We start from the raw sequence: 19,108 nt of genomic DNA, 5'->3' as shown, positions 1-19,108 counted from the left end.
GGGGTCAGTATTATAAGCGGGGGGGGGGGGGTCAGTATTATAAGCGGCGGCGGGGGGGTCAGTATTATAAGCGGCGGGGGGGTCAGTATATAAGTGATAAGCGGCGGGGGGGTCAGTATTATAAGCGGGGGGGGGGGGGGGTCAGTATTATAAGCGGGGGGGGGGTCAGTATATAAGTGATAAGCGGCGGGGGGGGGTTCAGTATATAAGTGATAAGCGGCGGGGGGGGTCAGTATATAAGTGATAAGCGGCGGGGGGGGGTCAGTATATAAGTGATAAGCGGCGGGGGGGGGTCAGTATATAAGTGATAAGCGGCGGGGGGGGGTCAGTATATAAGTGATAAGCGGCGGGGGGGGGTCAGTATATAAGTGATAAGCGGCGGGGGGGGTCAGTATATAAGTGATAAGCGGCGGCGGGGGGGGGGTCAGTATATAAGTGATAAGCGGCGGCGGGGGGGGGTCAGTATTATAAGCGGGGGGGGAGGTCACGTGTCCGCAGGTTTTCCGCTGAGTAACGTTGAGTTGCTGTCTTCGCGTTACATTGTATCACTCCTCCCCACGTGACAGCCCCCTGTGACGTCACTGCGCTCGCCCGTCATCCTGTATAGTGAATACTGTTCTCCTCAGTCGCTGTATATCCGCTCATTATACAGGTTCCGGGGCCCCTGTGATCCCAGGCAGCTGCCCCGGCCCCTCAGTCCAGTGTGCGGCCCAGGTCTCCCCAGGTATCCAGGTTCCGGGCGGGGTCGGGAGTTGCATAAGACTCCGGGCAGATTGCTGCAGAGTGCGGGGTCTCCTGTCCCGTGTTCTCCTACAGGTACGGGGTCTCCCGGGCCTCCTGACAGGGGACGTGGCCTCAGCGCTGTACAGAAGAGGGGCCCCCGAGGAGACAAGTCTACAGGGTCTCCCCAGCTGACTGGGTGGTTGTGGCCCCTGACTCCAGCTCATTGTTGGGTTCCCTCTAGAGCCCCCCTGTACCCTGCCATGGAGGGGCCAGAGGCGGTGGAGGGGCCGCACCTGCTGAACCTGTCCCGCATGGGCCTGGAGCACCTGAGCCTGGAGCAGGTCCCCGAGGAGCGGAGACGTGACGCCCACCAGCTCTTCCTGCCCCACAACCGCCTGGTGGTCCTGCCGCCCTCCGTGGCCCTCTTCTCCCAGCTGCAGCTCCTGGACGTCAGTAACAATGGGTTGGCCTACATCGGGGACGAGATCCTGGGCCTCAGCCACCTCCGGACCCTGCTGGCCAAGAACAACCGCCTGGACGAGTTCTCCCTGCCCAAGGAGATGGGCACCATGAGGCTGGAGACCGTCAACTTCAGTGGGAACCAATTCGAGGAGCTGCCCACCCAACTGCTCCAGATGGCGACCCTCAAAACGCTGTCCCTGGGGGGCAACCGGCTGAAGAGCATCCCGGCCGAGATCGAGAATGTCACCAGGTGAGGAGGGGTGACCGGGGTCCGGGGGGGGTCACTGATCTATATAGGGTAAGGGTCATCTACAGTAGGACTACAACTCCCAGAGGAGAACGTCACCAGGTGAGGAGGGGTGACCGGGGTCCGGGGGGGGGGGGGGTCACTGATCTATATAGGGTAAGGGTCATCTACAGTAGGACTACAACTCCCAGAGGGGAACGTCACCAGGTGAGGAGGGGTGACCGGGGTCCGGGGGGGTCACTGATCTATATAGGGTAAGGGTCATCTACAGTAGGACTACAACTCCCAGAAGAGAACGTCACCAGGTGAGGAGGGGTGACCGGGGTCCGGGGGGGTCACTGATCTATATAGGGTAAGGGTCATCTACAGTAGGACTACAACTCCCAGAAGAGAACGTCACCAGGTGAGGAGGGGTGACCGGGGTCCGGGGGGGGTCACTGATCTACTATATAGGGTAAGGGTCATCTACAGTAGGACTACAACTCCCAGAGGGGAACATCACCAGGTGAGGAGGGGGTGACCGGGGTCCGGGGGGGGGTCACTGATCTACTATATAGGGTAGGAGTCATCTATGGTCGGACTACAACTCCCAGAAGAGAACATCACCAGGTGAGGAGGGGTGACCGGGGTCTGGGGGGGTCACTGATCTATATAGGGTAAGGGTCATCTACAGTAGGACTACAACTCCCAGAGGAGAACATTACCAGGTGAGGAGGGGTGACCGGGGTCCGGGGGGGTCACTGATCTATATAGAGTAAGAGTCATCTACAGTAGGACTACAACTCCCAGAGGAGAACGTCCGTCACCAGGTGAGGAGGGGGTGTCCGGGGGGGAGGGGGGGTCACTGATCTATATAGGGTAAGGGTCATCTATGGTCGGACTACAACTCCCAGAGGAGAACATCACCAGGTGAGGAGGGGTGACCGGGGTCCGGGGGGGTCACTGATCTATATAGGGTAAGGGTCATCTACAGTAGGACTACAACTCCCAGAGGAGAACGTCACCAGGTGAGGAGGGGTGACCGGGGTCCGGGGGGGTCACTGATCTATATAGGGTAAGGGTCATCTACAGTAGGACTACAACTCCCAGAGGAGAACATTACCAGGTGAGGAGGGGTGACCGGGGTCCGGGGGGGTCACTGATCTACTATATAGGGTAAGGGTCATCTACAGTAGGACTACAACTCCCAGAGGAGAACGTCACCAGGTGAGGAGGGGTGACCGGGGTCCGGGGGGGTCACTGATCTATATAGGGTAAGGGTCATCTACAGTAGGACTACAACTCCCAGAGGGGAACGTCACCAGGTGAGGAGGGGTGACCGGGGTCCGGGGGGGGTCACTGATCTATATAGGGTAAGGGTCATCTACAGTAGGACTACAACTCCCAGAGGGGAACGTCACCAGGTGAGGAGGGGTGACCGGGGTCCGGGGGGGTCACTGATCTATATAGGGTAAGGGTCATCTACAGTAGGACTACAACTCCCAGAGGGGAACGTCACCAGGTGAGGAGGGGTGACCGGGGTCCGGGGGGGGTCACTGATCTATATAGGGTAAGGGTCATCTACAGTAGGACTACAACTCCCAGAGGGGAACGTCACCAGGTGAGGAGGGGTGACCGGGGTCCGGGGGGGGGGGGGTCACTGATCTATATAGGGTAAGGGTCATCTACAGTAGGACTACAACTCCCAGAGGGGAACGTCACCAGGTGAAGAGGGGTGACCGGGGTCCGGGGGGGGGGGGTCACTGATCTATATAGGGTAAGGGTCATCTACAGTAGGACTACAACTCCCAGAGGAGAACATTACCAGGTGAGGAGGGGTGACCGGGGTCCGGGGGGGGGGGGGGGTCACTGATCTATATAGAGTAAGAGTCATCTACAGTAGGACTACAACTCCCAGAGGAGAACGTCCGTCACCAGGTGAGGAGGGGGTGTCCGGGGGGGAGGGGGGTCACTGATCTATATAGGGTAAGGGTCATCTATGGTCGGACTACAACTCCCAGAGGAGAACATCACCAGGTGAGGAGGGGGTGACCGGGGTTCGGGGGGGGGGGGGGGTCACTGATCTATATAGGGTAAGGGTCATCTACAGTAGGACTACAACTCCCAGAGGGGAACGTCACCAGGTGAGGAGGGGGTGACCGGGGTCCGGGGGGGGTCACTGATCTACTATATAGGGTAAGGGTCATCTATGGTCGGACTACAACTCCCAGAAGAGAACATCACCAGGTGAGGAGGGGGTGACCGGGGGGGGGGGGTCAATAATCTAGAAGAAGGGTCTGCATTGGAGATATAGGGGAGGTTAATCAAAACCTGTGCAGAGAAAAAGGGGAGCAGTTGCCCATAGCAACCAATCGGATCGCTTCGCCATATGGTTGCTATGGGTAACTGCTCCACTTTTCCTCTGCACAGGTTTTAATAAATCTCCCCATTGAGTCTTTAAATAAACTTTTAAGTATTTGTCAATAAAAGTGTAAAAACTTTTCATGGTTTCTATGGTTACGGAATTGTACTTTAGTAACTATAGAAACATCCGACTAAAGATCTTAAAGCAGAAAACTGTAAAAACCAATATTTTGTCCATCTCCAAACTTTTGGGCACGACTGTAACTATCTGACCCTGATGAATCTGCCTGAAACAACAAAACCTGTCTGGTTCTCCCTTAACAGCCAATCACTTTAGCAGAGCTCGTTAAGTATAAAGCTGAGCTCTGATTGGCTGTTATAGGAGAACCAGACGGGTTTTGTTGTTTAAGGCTGATTCATCAGAGTATTTGTGTCAGTTTTTCCTGTAATTGTGGCCTTTGTGAACCAGGAGGCTCCGGATGCACAGATTGGAGAAAGCCATATGAGATGACCTAGAAAAGATGTAGGAGTGCGGAGACCATAGCAACCGCACCATAGGGAACGATTCCAAAACAATCACTGCTCAAATGTACCACAACTCCTGCCTATACCGCCATATCCCCCAGCCTCAGGGATGACATTGGGCGCTGCCTATACCGCCATGTTCCTATCCTCAGGGATGACATATACTGTCTATACCGCCATGTCCTCAGCCTCAGGGATGACATATACTGTCTATACCGCCATGTCCTCAGCCTCAGGGATGACATATACTGTCTATACCGCCATGTCCTCAGCCTCAGGGATGACATTGGGCGCTGCCTATACCGCCATGTCCTCAGCCTCAGGGATGACATATACTGTCTATACCGCCATGTCCTCAGCCTCAGGGATGACATATACTGTCTATACCGCCATATCCTCAGCCTCAGGGATGACATCGGGCGCTGTCTATACCGCCATGTCCTCAGCCTCAGGGATCACATTGGGCGCTGTCTATACCGCCATATCCTCAGCTTCAGGGATGACATCGGGCGCTGTCTATACCGCCATGTCCCCCAGCCTCAGGGATGACATTGGGCGCTGCCTATACCGCCATGTTCCTATCCTCAGGGATGGCATTGGGCACTACCTATACCGCCATATCCCCCTGTCTCAGGGATGACATTGGGCGCTGTCTATACCGCCATATCCTCAGCCTCAGGGATGACATCGGGCGCTGTCTATACCGCCATGTCCTCAGCCTCAGGGATCACATTGGGCGCTGTCTATACCGCCATGTCCTCAGCCTCAGGGATGACTTTGGGCGCTGTCTATACCGCCATGTCCTCAGCCTCAGGGATGACATATATACTGTCTATACCGCCATGTCCTCAGCCTCAGGGATGACATATATACTGTCTATACCGCCATGTCCTCAGCCTCAGGGATGACATATATACTGTCTATACCGCCATGTCCTCAGCCTCAGGGATGACATATATACTGTCTATACCGCCATGTCCTCAGCCTCAGGGATGACATATATACTGTCTATACCGCCATGTCCTCAGCCTCAGGGATGACATATACTGTCTATACCGCCATGTCCTCAGCCTCAGGGATGACATATACTGTCTATACCGCCATGTCCTCAGCCTCAGGGATGACATATATACTGTCTATACCGCCATGTCCTCAGCCTCAGGGATGACATATATACTGTCTATACCGCCATGTCCTCAGCCTCAGGGATGACATATATACTGTCTATACCGCCATGTCCTCAGCCTCAGGGATGACATATATACTGTCTATACCGCCATGTCCTCAGCCTCAGGGATGACATATATACTGTCTATACCGCCATGTCCTCAGCCTCAGGGATGACATATATACTGTCTATACCGCCATGTCCTCAGCCTCAGGGATGACATATATACTGTCTATACCGCCATGTCCTCAGCCTCAGGGATGACATATATACTGTCTATACCGCCATGTCCTCAGCCTCAGGGATGACATATATACTGTCTATACCGCCATGTCCTCAGCCTCAGGGATGACATATATACTGTCTATACCGCCATGTCCTCAGCCTCAGGGATGACATATATACTGTCTATACCGCCATGTCCTCAGCCTCAGGGATGACATATATACTGTCTATACCGCCATGTCCTCAGCCTCAGGGATGACATATATACTGTCTATACCGCCATGTCCTCAGCCTCAGGGATGACATATATACTGTCTATACCGCCATGTCCTCAGCCTCAGGGATGACATATATACTGTCTATACCGCCATGTCCTCAGCCTCAGGGATGACATATATACTGTCTATACCGCCATGTCCTCAGCCTCAGGGATGACATATATACTGTCTATACCGCCATGTCCTCAGCCTCAGGGATGACATATACTGTCTATACCGCCATGTCCTCAGCCTCAGGGATGACATATACTGTCTATACCGCCATGTCCTCAGCCTCAGGGATGACATATATACTGTCTATACCGCCATGTCCTCAGCCTCAGGGATGACATATATACTGTCTATACCGCCATGTCCTCAGCCTCAGGGATGACATATATACTGTCTATACCGCCATGTCCTCAGCCTCAGGGATGACACATATACTGTCTATACCGCCATGTCCTCAGCCTCAGGGATGACATATACTGTCTATACCGCCATGTCCTCCGCCTCAGGGATGACATATACTGTCTATACCACCATGTCCTCAGCCTCAGGGATGACATATATACTGTCTATACCGCCATGTCCTCAGCCTCAGGGATGACATATATACTGTCTATACCGCCATGTCCTCAGCCTCAGGGATGACATATATACTGTCTATACCGCCATGTCCTCAGCCTCAGGGATGACATATATACTGTCTATACCGCCATGTCCTCAGCCTCAGGGATGACATATACTGTCTATACCGCCATGTCCTCCGCCTCAGGGATGACATATATACTGCCTATACCGCCATGTCCTCAGCCTCAGGGATGACATATATACTGTCTATACCGCCATGTCCTCAGCCTCAGGGATGACATATATACTGTCTATACCGCCATGTCCTCAGCCTCAGGGATGACACATATACTGTCTATACCGCCATGTCCTCAGCCTCAGGGATGACATATACTGTCTATACCGCCATGTCCTCCGCCTCAGGGATGACATATACTGTCTATACCGCCATGTCCTCCGCCTCAGGGATGACATATACTGTCTATACCACCATGTCCTCAGCCTCAGGGATGACATATATACTGTCTATACCGCCATGTCCTCAGCCTCAGGGATGACATATATACTGTCTATACCGCCATGTCCTCAGCCTCAGGGATGACATATATACTGTCTATACCGCCATGTCCTCAGCCTCAGGGATGACATATATACTGTCTATACCGCCATGTCCTCAGCCTCAGGGATGACATATATACTGTCTATACCGCCATGTCCTCAGCCTCAGGGATGACATATACTGTCTATACTGCCATGTCCTCAGCCTCAGGGATGACATATATACTGCCTATACCGCCATGTCCTCAGCCTCAGGGATGACATATACTGTCTATACTGACGAAGCGTCTGGTGATCGTCTTGGAGGAAACCTTCAGCGTTTGTTCCAGAGCTCAGGATTCTGCAGCTTATCATGTGACCCGCGCCCACTGCACCCTGTCTGCCCCGGGAATGGGACCCGCGCCCACTGTACCCTGTCTGCCCCGGAATGGGACCCGCGCCCACTGTACCCTGCCTGCCCCGGAAGGGGACCCGCGCCCACTGTACCCTGCCTGCCCCGGGAATGGGACCCGCGCCCACTGTACCCTGTCTGCCCCGGAATGGGACCTGCGCCCACTGTACCCTGTCTGCCCCGGAAGGGGACCTGCGCCCACTGTACCCTGTCTGCCCCGGAATGGGACCTGCGCCCACTGTACCCTGTCTGCCCCGGGAATGGGACCTGCGCCCACTGCACCCTGTCTGCCCCGGAATGGGACCTGCGCCCACTGCACCCTGTCTGCCCCGGAATGGGACCTGCGCCCACTGCACCCTGTCTGCCCCGGAATGGGACCTGCGCCCACTGCACCCTGTCTGCCCCGGAATGGGACCTGCGCCCACTGCACCCTGTCTGCCCCGGAATGGGACCTGCGCCCACTGCACCCTGTCTGCCCCGGAATGGGACCTGCGCCCACTGCACCCTGTCTGCCCCGGAATGGGACCTGCGCCCACTGCACCCTGTCTGCCCCGGAATGGGACCTGCGCCCACTGCACCCTGTCTGCCCCGGAATGGGACCTGCGCCCACTGCACCCTGTCTGCCCCGGAATGGGACCTGCGCCCACTGCACCCTGTCTGCCCCGGGAATGGGACCTGCGCCCACTGCACCCTGTCTGCCCCGGAATGGGACCTGCGCCCACTGCACCCTGTCTGCCCCGGAATGGGACCTGCGCCCACTGCACCCTGTCTGCCCCGGAATGGGACCTGCGCCCACTGCACCCTGTCTGCCCCGGAATGGGACCTGCGCCCACTGCACCCTGTCTGCCCCGGGATGGGACCTGTACCCTACAGGCACCATCCTGTGCCAACTCCTGCCGACTGGGGTGATATCTAAATCCCTGGCTCTAGTCCCAGACTGTACTGGCCCCTCCCCCTGAGGATTCCCCCGATCTACAGGTGATCACCTTTTTATATGGAGGTCCTGGCTCCTCCCATATGTCTCCTGAAGATGCCCCCATCTTATATGGGGGTCCTGGCCCGTCACGGCTCCTCCCACTATTTCTCCTTAGAATTCCCCTGGTCTACGGGTGATCACCCCTTATATGGAGGTCCTGTCTTCTCCCATATGTCTACTGAGGATGCCCCCGGTCTTATATGGGGGTCCTGGCCCCTCCCCTGAGGATGCCCCCAGTCTACAGGCGATCATCTTTATATAGGAGTGTTGGCCCCTCCCCCTGAGGATGCCCCCAGTCTACAGGTGATCATCTTTATATAGGAGTGTTGGCCCCTCCCCCTGAGGATGCCCCAGTCTACAGGTGATCATCTTTATATAGGAGTGTTGGCCCCTCCCCCTGAGGATGCCCCCAGTCTACAGGTGATCATCTTTATGTAGGAGTGTTGGCCCCTCCCCCTGAGGATGCCCCAGTCTACAGGTGATCATCTTTATATAGGAGTGTTGGCCCCTCCCCCTGAGGATGCCCCCAGTCTACAGGTGATCATCTTTATATAGGAGTGTTGGCCCCTCCCCCTGAGGATGCCCCCAGTCTACAGGTGATCATCTTTATATAGGAGTGTTGGCCCCTCCCCCTGAGGATGCCCCAGTCTACAGGTGATCATCTTAATGTAGGAGTGTTGGCCCCTCCCCCTGAGGATGCCCCAGTCTACAGGTGATCATCTTTATATAGGAGTGTTGGCCCCTCCCCCTGAGGATGCCCCCAGTCTACAGGTGATCATCTTTATATAGGCGTGTTGGCCCCTCCCCCTGAGGATGCCCCCAGTCTACAGGTGATCATCTTTATGTAGGAGTGTTGGCCCCTCCCCCTGAGGATGCCCCAGTCTACAGGCGATCATCTTTATATAGGAGTGTTGGCCCCTCCCCCTGAGGATGCCCCCAGTCTACAGGTGATCATCTTTATGTAGGCGTATTGGCCCCTCCCCCTGAGGATGCCCCCGGTCTACAGGTGATCATCTTTATGTAGGCGTGTTGGCCCCTCCCCCTGAGGATGCCCCTGGTCTACAGGTGATCATCTTAATGTAGGAGTGTTGGCCCCTCCCCCTGAGGATGCCCCTGGTCTACAGGTGATCATCTTTATGTAGGAGTGTTGGCCCCTCCCCCTGAGGATGCCCCTGGTCTACAGGTGATCATCTTTATGTAGGAGTGTTGGCCCCTCCCCCTGAGGATGCCCCTGGTAATCCCCCTTATATATGATGGTGTCTTATAGGATTTCTGTTGACATCCCTGGTATCTGCTGTTCCACTGATGTCCACCTGGGGCGCTCTCCTCCCCCATAGACTTGTGATGATATAATGTTCTGGTGGATTTTCTGCAGTCAGTGTGAACAGCGCCGTACACTGCGGGGGATGTGCTGACCTTGTCTCCTTGGAACGTTATCTGCACATGTTGTGTTTTTTCTTCCTGGAAAGAGTTAACACGTGACGCACTCTGCGCCCGCCCCTAACCCCGCCCCCTCGCCGGCTCCAGGTTTATTAGGTCCAAGGTGAACTGTAATCAATCAACCCACACAAAAGAAAGGGGATGTAGTCAAGTTACCTGTACGAGGTTTGTAAGGTCCTGTGGTGTATACACGAACTATAGCCGAAAAAAGAACAAAACACTATAATGCGAATCATGTGTACGATAAAATGGATTGTATTTATTGGTAATTCCAAATATATGTAAGAAACAAACACAGCGTGGACAACTAAAAGTGGGAACCAGGGGGGGGGGGGGACAACGAAAAATATAAAGAAATGTCCAGGTGCACGAGTCTATGATACAAGAAGACAAATATCTCACAATAAAAGATCATATACACACGGGGCACAGATATATATGAACATATACACACGGGGCACAGATATATATGAACATATACACACGGGGCACAGATATATATGAACATATACACACGGGGCATTAACTAACACACGGACAGATATATATGAACATATACACACGGGGCACAGATATATATGAACATATACACACGGGGCACAGATATATATGATCATATACACACGGGGCACACAAATATATGATCATATACACACAGGGCACAGATATATATGAATAATCATATACACACAGGGACACATATATGAATGATCATATACACACAGGTCACAGATATATATGATCATATACACACACAGGGCACAGATATATATGATCATATACACACAGGCACAGATATATATGATCATATACAACACAGGGCACAGATATATATGATCATATACAACACAGGGCACAGATATATATGATCATATACACACAGGGCACAGATATATATGATCATATACACACAGGGCACAGATATATATGATCATATACACACAGGGCACAGATATTATGGATGATCATATACACACAGTGCACAGATATTATATGGATGATCATATACACACAGTGCACAGATATAAATGGATGATCATATACACACAGGGCACAGATATATATTATATATATATATGATATATATAGTAGGATGAGTCATTATACACACAGGGCACAGATATATGGATGGTCATATACACACAGGGCACAGATATAGGAGATATTAGCGATGATGGATCATATACACACAGTGCACAGATATATATGGATGATCATATACACACAGGGCACATATATACATGATCATATACACACAGGGCACAGATATATATATATGATCATATACACACAGGGCACATATATATATATGATCATATACACACAGGGCACATATATATATATATAATATATATAATGAATGGTCATATACACACAGGGCACACATATATATATGAATGATCATATACACACAGGGCACATATATATATGATCATATACACACAGGGCACATATATATATAATATGATCATATACACACAGGGCACACATATATATATAGTATATTGGTCATATACACACAGGGCACACATATATATATGGTATGATCATATACACACAGGGCACACATATATATATGAATGGTCATATACACACAGGGCACATATATATATATGATCATATACACACAGGGCAACATATATATATGATCATATACACACAGGGCACACATATATATATATGGTCATATACACACAGGGCACACATATATATATATATATATATATGGTCATATACACACAGGGCACACATATATATGGATGATCATATACACACAGGGCACACATATATATATGATCATATACACACAGGAACATATATATATGAATGATCATATACACACAGGGCACATATATTATGATCATATACACACAGGACACATATATATACTGAATGATCATATAAACCACAGGCACATATATATATATATATATATATATGATCATATACACACAGGGCACATATATATATATATATGATCATATACACACAGGGCACATATATATACTATATATATATATATATATATATATTATATATATATGCATATACACACAGGGCACATATATATATATATGATCATATACACACAGGGCACACATATATATATATATATAATATATATATGATCATATACACACAGGGCACATATATATATATATATATGATCATATACACACAGGGCACATATATATATGAATGATCATATACACACAGGGCACATATATATATATATGATCATATACACACAGGGCACAGATATATATGAATGATCATATACACACAGGGCACAGATATATATATGATCATATACACACAGGGCACATATATATATATATATATATATATATGAATGGTCATATACACACAGGGCACACATATATATATGAATGATCATATACACACAGGGCACATATATATATATGATCATATACACACAGGGCACATATATATATATATGATCATATACACACAGGGCACACATATATATATGATCATATACACACAGGGCACATATATATATATGGATGATCATATACACACAGGGCACACATATATATATGGATGATCATATACACACAGGGCACACATATATATATGAATGGTCATATACACACAGGGCACATATATATATATATGGTCATATACACACAGGGCACACATATATATATGGATGATCATATACACACAGGGCACACATATATATATGAATGGTCATATACACACAGGGCACATATATATATATATGATCATATACACACAGGGCACATATATATATGATCATATACACACAGGGCACACATATATATATATGGTCATATACACACAGGGCACACATATATATATATATATATATATATATGGTCATATACACACAGGGACAATATAGATGATCATGAAGATACATATAAAGAGGACATTATATATATTGTATATACAGGGCAACAATATATGATGATCATATACACACAGGCACACACATATATATATATATATATATATGAATGGTCATATACACACAGGGCACACATATATATATGAATGATCATATACACACAGGGCCACATATATATATATGATCATATACACACAGGGCACATATATATATATATATGATCATATACACACAGGGCACACATATATATATATATATATGGTCATATACACACAGGGCACACATATATATATGGATGATCATATACACACAGGGCACACATATATATATGAATGGTCATATACACACAGGGCACATATATATATATATGATCATATACACACAGGGCACATATATATATGATCATATACACACAGGGCACACATATATATATATGGTCATATACACACAGGGCACACATATATATATATATATATATGGTCATATACACACAGGGCACACATATATATGGATGATCATATACACACAGGGCACACATATATATATGATCATATACACACAGGACACATATATATATGAATGATCATATACACACAGGGCACATATATATATGATCATATACACACAGGACACATATATATATGAATGATCATATACACACAGGGCACATATATATATATATATATATATATATATATATATATGATCATATACACACAGGGCACATATATATATATATATGATCATATACACACAGGGCACATATATATATATATATATATATATATATATATATATATATATATATATGATCATATACACACAGGGCACATATATATATATATGATCATATACACACAGGGCACACATATATATATATATATATATATATATATATATATATATATGATCATATACACACAGGGCACATATATATATATATATGATCATATACACACAGGGCACATATATATATGAATGATCATATACACACAGGGCACATATATATATATATGATCATATACACACAGGGCACAGATATATATGAATGATCATATACACACAGGGCACAGATATATATATGATCATATACACACAGGGCACATATATATATATATATATATATATGAATGGTCATATACACACAGGGCACACATATATATATGAATGATCATATACACACAGGGCACATATATATATATGATATACACACAGGGCACATATATATATATATGATCATATACACACAGGGCACACATATATATATATATATATATATATGGTCATATACACACAGGGCACACATATATATATGGATGATCATATACACACAGGGCACACATATATATATGAATGGTCATATACACACAGGGCACATATATATATATATGATCATATACACACAGGGCACATATATATATGATCATATACACACAGGGCACACATATATATATATGGTCATATACACACAGGGCACACATATATATATATATATATATATATGGTCATATACACACAGGGCACACATATATATATGATCATATACACACAGGACACATATATATATGAATGATCATATACACACAGGGCACATATATATATGATCATATACACACAGGACACATATATATATATATATATATGATCATATACACACAGGGCACATATATATATATATATATATATATATATGATCATATACACACAGGGCACATATATATATATATATGATCATATACACACAGGGCACATATATATATATATGATCATATACACACAGGGCACATATATATATATATATATATATATATGATCATATACACACAGGGCACATATATATATATATATATATATATGATCATATACACACAGGGCACATATATATATATATATATATATGATCATATACACACAGGGCACATATATATATATGATCATATACACACAGGGCACATATATATATATATGATCATATACACACAGGGCACACATATATATATATATATATATATATGATCATATACACACAGGGCACACACATATATATATATATATATATGGTCATATACACACAGGGCACACATATATATATATATGGTCATATACACACAGGGCACACATATATATATATATGGTCATATACACACAGGGCACACATATATATATATATATGGTCATATACACACAGGGCACACATATATATATATATGGTCATATACACACAGGGCACACATATATATATATATGGTCATATACACACAGGGCACACATATATATATATATGGTCATATACACACAGGGCACACATATATATATATATGGTCATATACACACAGGGCACACATATATATGAATGATCATATACACACAGGGCACATATATATATGATCATATACACACAGGGCACACATATATATGAATGATCATATACACACAGGGCACATATATATATGATCATATACACACAGGGCACACATATATATATATATATATGATCATATACACACAGGGCACATATATATATATATATGATCATATACACACAGGGCACATATATATATATATATATATATATATGATCATATACACACAGGGCACATATATATATATATATATATATATATATATATGATCATATACACACAGGGCACATATATATATATATATATATGATCATATACACACAGGGCACATATATATATATATATATATATATATATATATATATGATCATATACACACAGGGCACAGATATATATGATCATATACACACAGGGCACATATATATATATGATCATATACACACAGGGCACATATATATATGATCATATACACACAGGGCACATATATATATGGATGATCATATACACACAGGGCACATATATATATGATCATATACACACAGGGCACATATATATATGGATGATCATATACACACAGGGCACATATATATATATATGATCATATACACACAGGGCACATATATATATGATCATATACACACAGGGCACAGATATATATGATCATATACACCCCCGCTCCCTGGTTCCCACTTTTAGTTGTCCACGCTGTGTTTGTTTCTTACATATATTTGGAATTACCAATAAATACAATCCATTTTATCGTACACATGATTCGCCTTATAGTGTTTTGTTCCCAGGTGAACTGTGTGGGAGGATGGGAGTGATCGCTGACACAATGTATCTTCCTCCAGCTGGTAGTACAATGTCTCACAAACGGGGTGCCTCCAGCTGTTGCAAAACTAACATAACAGCTGAAGGCATCCTGGTTGGGAAATACTCACCTTAGGCTGTCTGGGCATGCTGGGAGTTGTAGTAATGTGATTAGTTTGTGTATTGTGTCCATTTTATTATGAAAGTGGGCGGAGTCAGATTTACATTTATAGTCAGTGATGTAAATGAAGGATTTGTTATAGATGAGGGGCCCCAGTGGTTCTGGCCAGGGGCCCCTCTGGCTGTATACAGCGTGCACTTTCTTATGACCGTTTAACATTCCTGCAGCCACCTCTAGGGGGAGCTCCGGAGCTTACTGCATACTGGTTATACATTGTAGTCAATGATGATACAGTATGCGATTAGCTCCCTCTAGTGGTGGCTGCATGTTCTGCAGGTGATTTGGTTAATAAAAGGTGAACCCCCCCCCCCCCCAATATGCCAGAGTATCTGCCCCCTATACTGGGCACCCATGTCTGCTGGGGGGAGGGTGGTCCGCCATTGTATATTAGGGTCCTCTTCATCCCTCCTGTTTTATCTTTCAGCCTGGAGTTCCTGTACCTGGGGGGGAATTTTATCTCGTACATCCCCCCAGAACTGGCAAACCTGCGCTACCTGAGCTGCCTGGTGCTGTGCGACAACCGGATCCAGAGCGTGCCCCCGCAGCTGGCGCAGTAAGTGTGCGGGTGAGGGGTACATGAGGGCGCAGTATTTAGGACAGCGCTCTATTCTGCTACTTTCTGTTTTTATTTTTTCAAAATTTACAAGACCTCTGCTTGCTGTCATCAAATTAAACTTTGTCTCTTATGTGACAGGCAGCACCACCATCAGGCAGCGCCAGGTACTGACCCCTATCTGTTGTTCCAGGTTACACTCCTTACGGTCCCTGAGCCTCCACAATAACCTCCTCACCTACCTCCCCCGGGAGATCCTGAGCCTCATCCGCCTGCAGGAGCTCAGTCTGCGCGGGAACCCCCTGGTGGTGAGATTTGTGCGCGACCTGACCTACACCCCGCCCACCCTCCTGGAGCTGGCGGCACGAACAATCAAGAGCCGAGGGATGACTTACTGCCCCCGAGAGCTGCCCGAGAACTTAGTCGGATACCTCGACCTTGCCAGCAAGTGTCCCAACCCCAAGTGTGCAGGTGAGCAGAATAGTGAGCGCAGCTCTGGAGTATAATACAGGATATAACTCAGGATCAGTACAGGATAAGTAATGTATGTACACAGTGACCTCACCAGCAGAATAGTGAGTACAGCTCTGGAGTATAATACAGGATATAACTCAGGATCAGTACAGGATAAGTAATGTAATGTATGTACACAGTGACCTCACCAGCAGAATAGTGAGTACAGCTCTGGAGTATAATACAGGATATAACTCAGGATCAGTACAGGATAAGTAATGTAATGTATGTACACAGTGATCTCACCAGCAGAATAGTGAGTACAGCTCTGGAGTATAATACAGGATATAACTCAGGATCAGTACAGGATAAGTAATGTAATGTATGTACACAGTGACCTCACCAGCAGAATAGTGAGTACAGCTCTGGAGTATAATACAGGATATAACTCAGGATCAGTACAGGATAAGTAATGTAATGTATATACACAGTGACCTCACCAGCAGAATAGTGAGTACAGCTCTGTGGTATATATTATGATCAGTGATGTATGCTCCCGGTCCCTCTCTTACGTGTTTCTCTCCTCACAGGTGTGTACTTCGATAGTTGTGTGCGTCACATAAAGTTTGTGGATTTCTGCGGGAAGTACCGCCTGCCGCTCATGCATTACCTCTGCTCCCCCGAGTGCTCGTCCCCCTGCAGCTCCGTCTCCTCACAGAGTGAGTCTGACTCTGAGGATGAGGCCAGTGTCGCCGCCCGCAGGATGCAGAAGGTACTTCTGGGCTGATCGACCTCCATGGACTTCAGGGATGGATGAAGACTTCCTCTCCTTAATCCAATGGATGTGACTCTGTGGGCACCAGGTGGTTCTGACCGCGCCGCGTCCTGCGCCCCCGGCCGCCATCGTACCTTCACCTCCCACGACTGGGAAGAGACATAACAGTTTTCGTGGAACCGGTCTCCATAGCGATGAACGCCTCATCATAGCGGTGCCTTCTGGTCATGTGACTTTTTCTATATCTGAACACCGCTGTGGCTGGGTGACCCCCTTGTATAGTATGTAGATACTAACCTGTATGGACTACAACTCCCAGCATGTACTATAGACTATGAACTTGTAATAGACGTGTATAAGCAGAAATGTTATAATGTATTGATCGTCTATGGGAGTGATGGATCCTGCGTCACAGCGCCCCTAGTGGTCAGGAGGTTCATATTAGAACTCCACATTTCATCCCTACGTTTTTTATTTTTCTGCGTGACACAGCGCTGGCTGCCATTAGGGGTGTGGCCTAATATTCCTATTACTGCCCATATATTTAGTGCCTTAAAACGGCCACACCTCCTTACAATCAAGTGACCCCCGTATTGACCGCCATGATGATTGACAGCTCGGGTGATGCCGCCATAACAGGATATGCAAATAAGAGCCTTTAGAAGGCCCCACCCCCTGTAAAAGTAGCAATAACTCTAGGGCTCTCCAACCCTTGTGAAACTACAACTCCCAGCATGCTCTGACAGCTCTGGGCTTTCCATACATGCTGGGAGTTGTAGTTCTTCAGCCGCCGGAGACCAGTGATGGGATAAATTCAGTGTCACCTGTCGGACCCAACGCCCCTCCGCGCGCCTGATCTAATGGAAACCTTCTTGTACTAAAACCGCCGGCTGAATAAAGTTGCGTAGATTTGGTGAATGTTGTCTGTAGTGAATAAGTCGTCTTTAGAGCCTGATATAACTCCCAGCAGCCCTTGCTGTTGATCAAGATCCCTGCTTGCTGTCAGTGAATGGTTATTGGCTGAAAATCCGTTCCTGGAGTGCTGATACACTGTAACGCCCCTGCAGCTGTCTCAATTTACCATGATTGGAAAAGAATGATTCCATTCAGTGACAGCAAACAGCGCTCTTGACCCTGGTTTATTTTATACAGATGCTTTATAGAGTAGTGTTTCCCAATCAGGGAGCCT

At 46.6% G+C, this 19,108-nt stretch overlaps 1 protein-coding gene across 1 annotated transcript; it reads left to right on the top strand.

Annotated features, from left to right (window-relative positions):
• The first annotated feature begins 606 nt into the window (after window positions 1-606).
• Window positions 607-18,833, top strand: LRRC58 (leucine rich repeat containing 58). Its single transcript, XM_056554013.1, has 4 exons — window positions 607-1,435; window positions 16,563-16,691; window positions 16,885-17,162; window positions 17,735-18,833. Exons 1-4 carry the CDS (start codon window positions 984-986, stop codon window positions 17,929-17,931), a joined length of 1,056 nt encoding a protein of 351 aa, XP_056409988.1. The 5' UTR covers window positions 607-983; the 3' UTR covers window positions 17,932-18,833.
• The last annotated feature ends 275 nt before the right edge of the window (window positions 18,834-19,108 follow it).

Source organism: Hyla sarda, unplaced genomic scaffold (assembly GCF_029499605.1).
Source record: "Hyla sarda isolate aHylSar1 unplaced genomic scaffold, aHylSar1.hap1 scaffold_525, whole genome shotgun sequence".
NCBI lineage: Eukaryota > Metazoa > Chordata > Amphibia > Anura > Hylidae > Hyla > Hyla sarda.
Note: the sequence above shows the minus strand (reverse complement) of the source record. Positions and strands in the feature narration are given on the sequence as shown.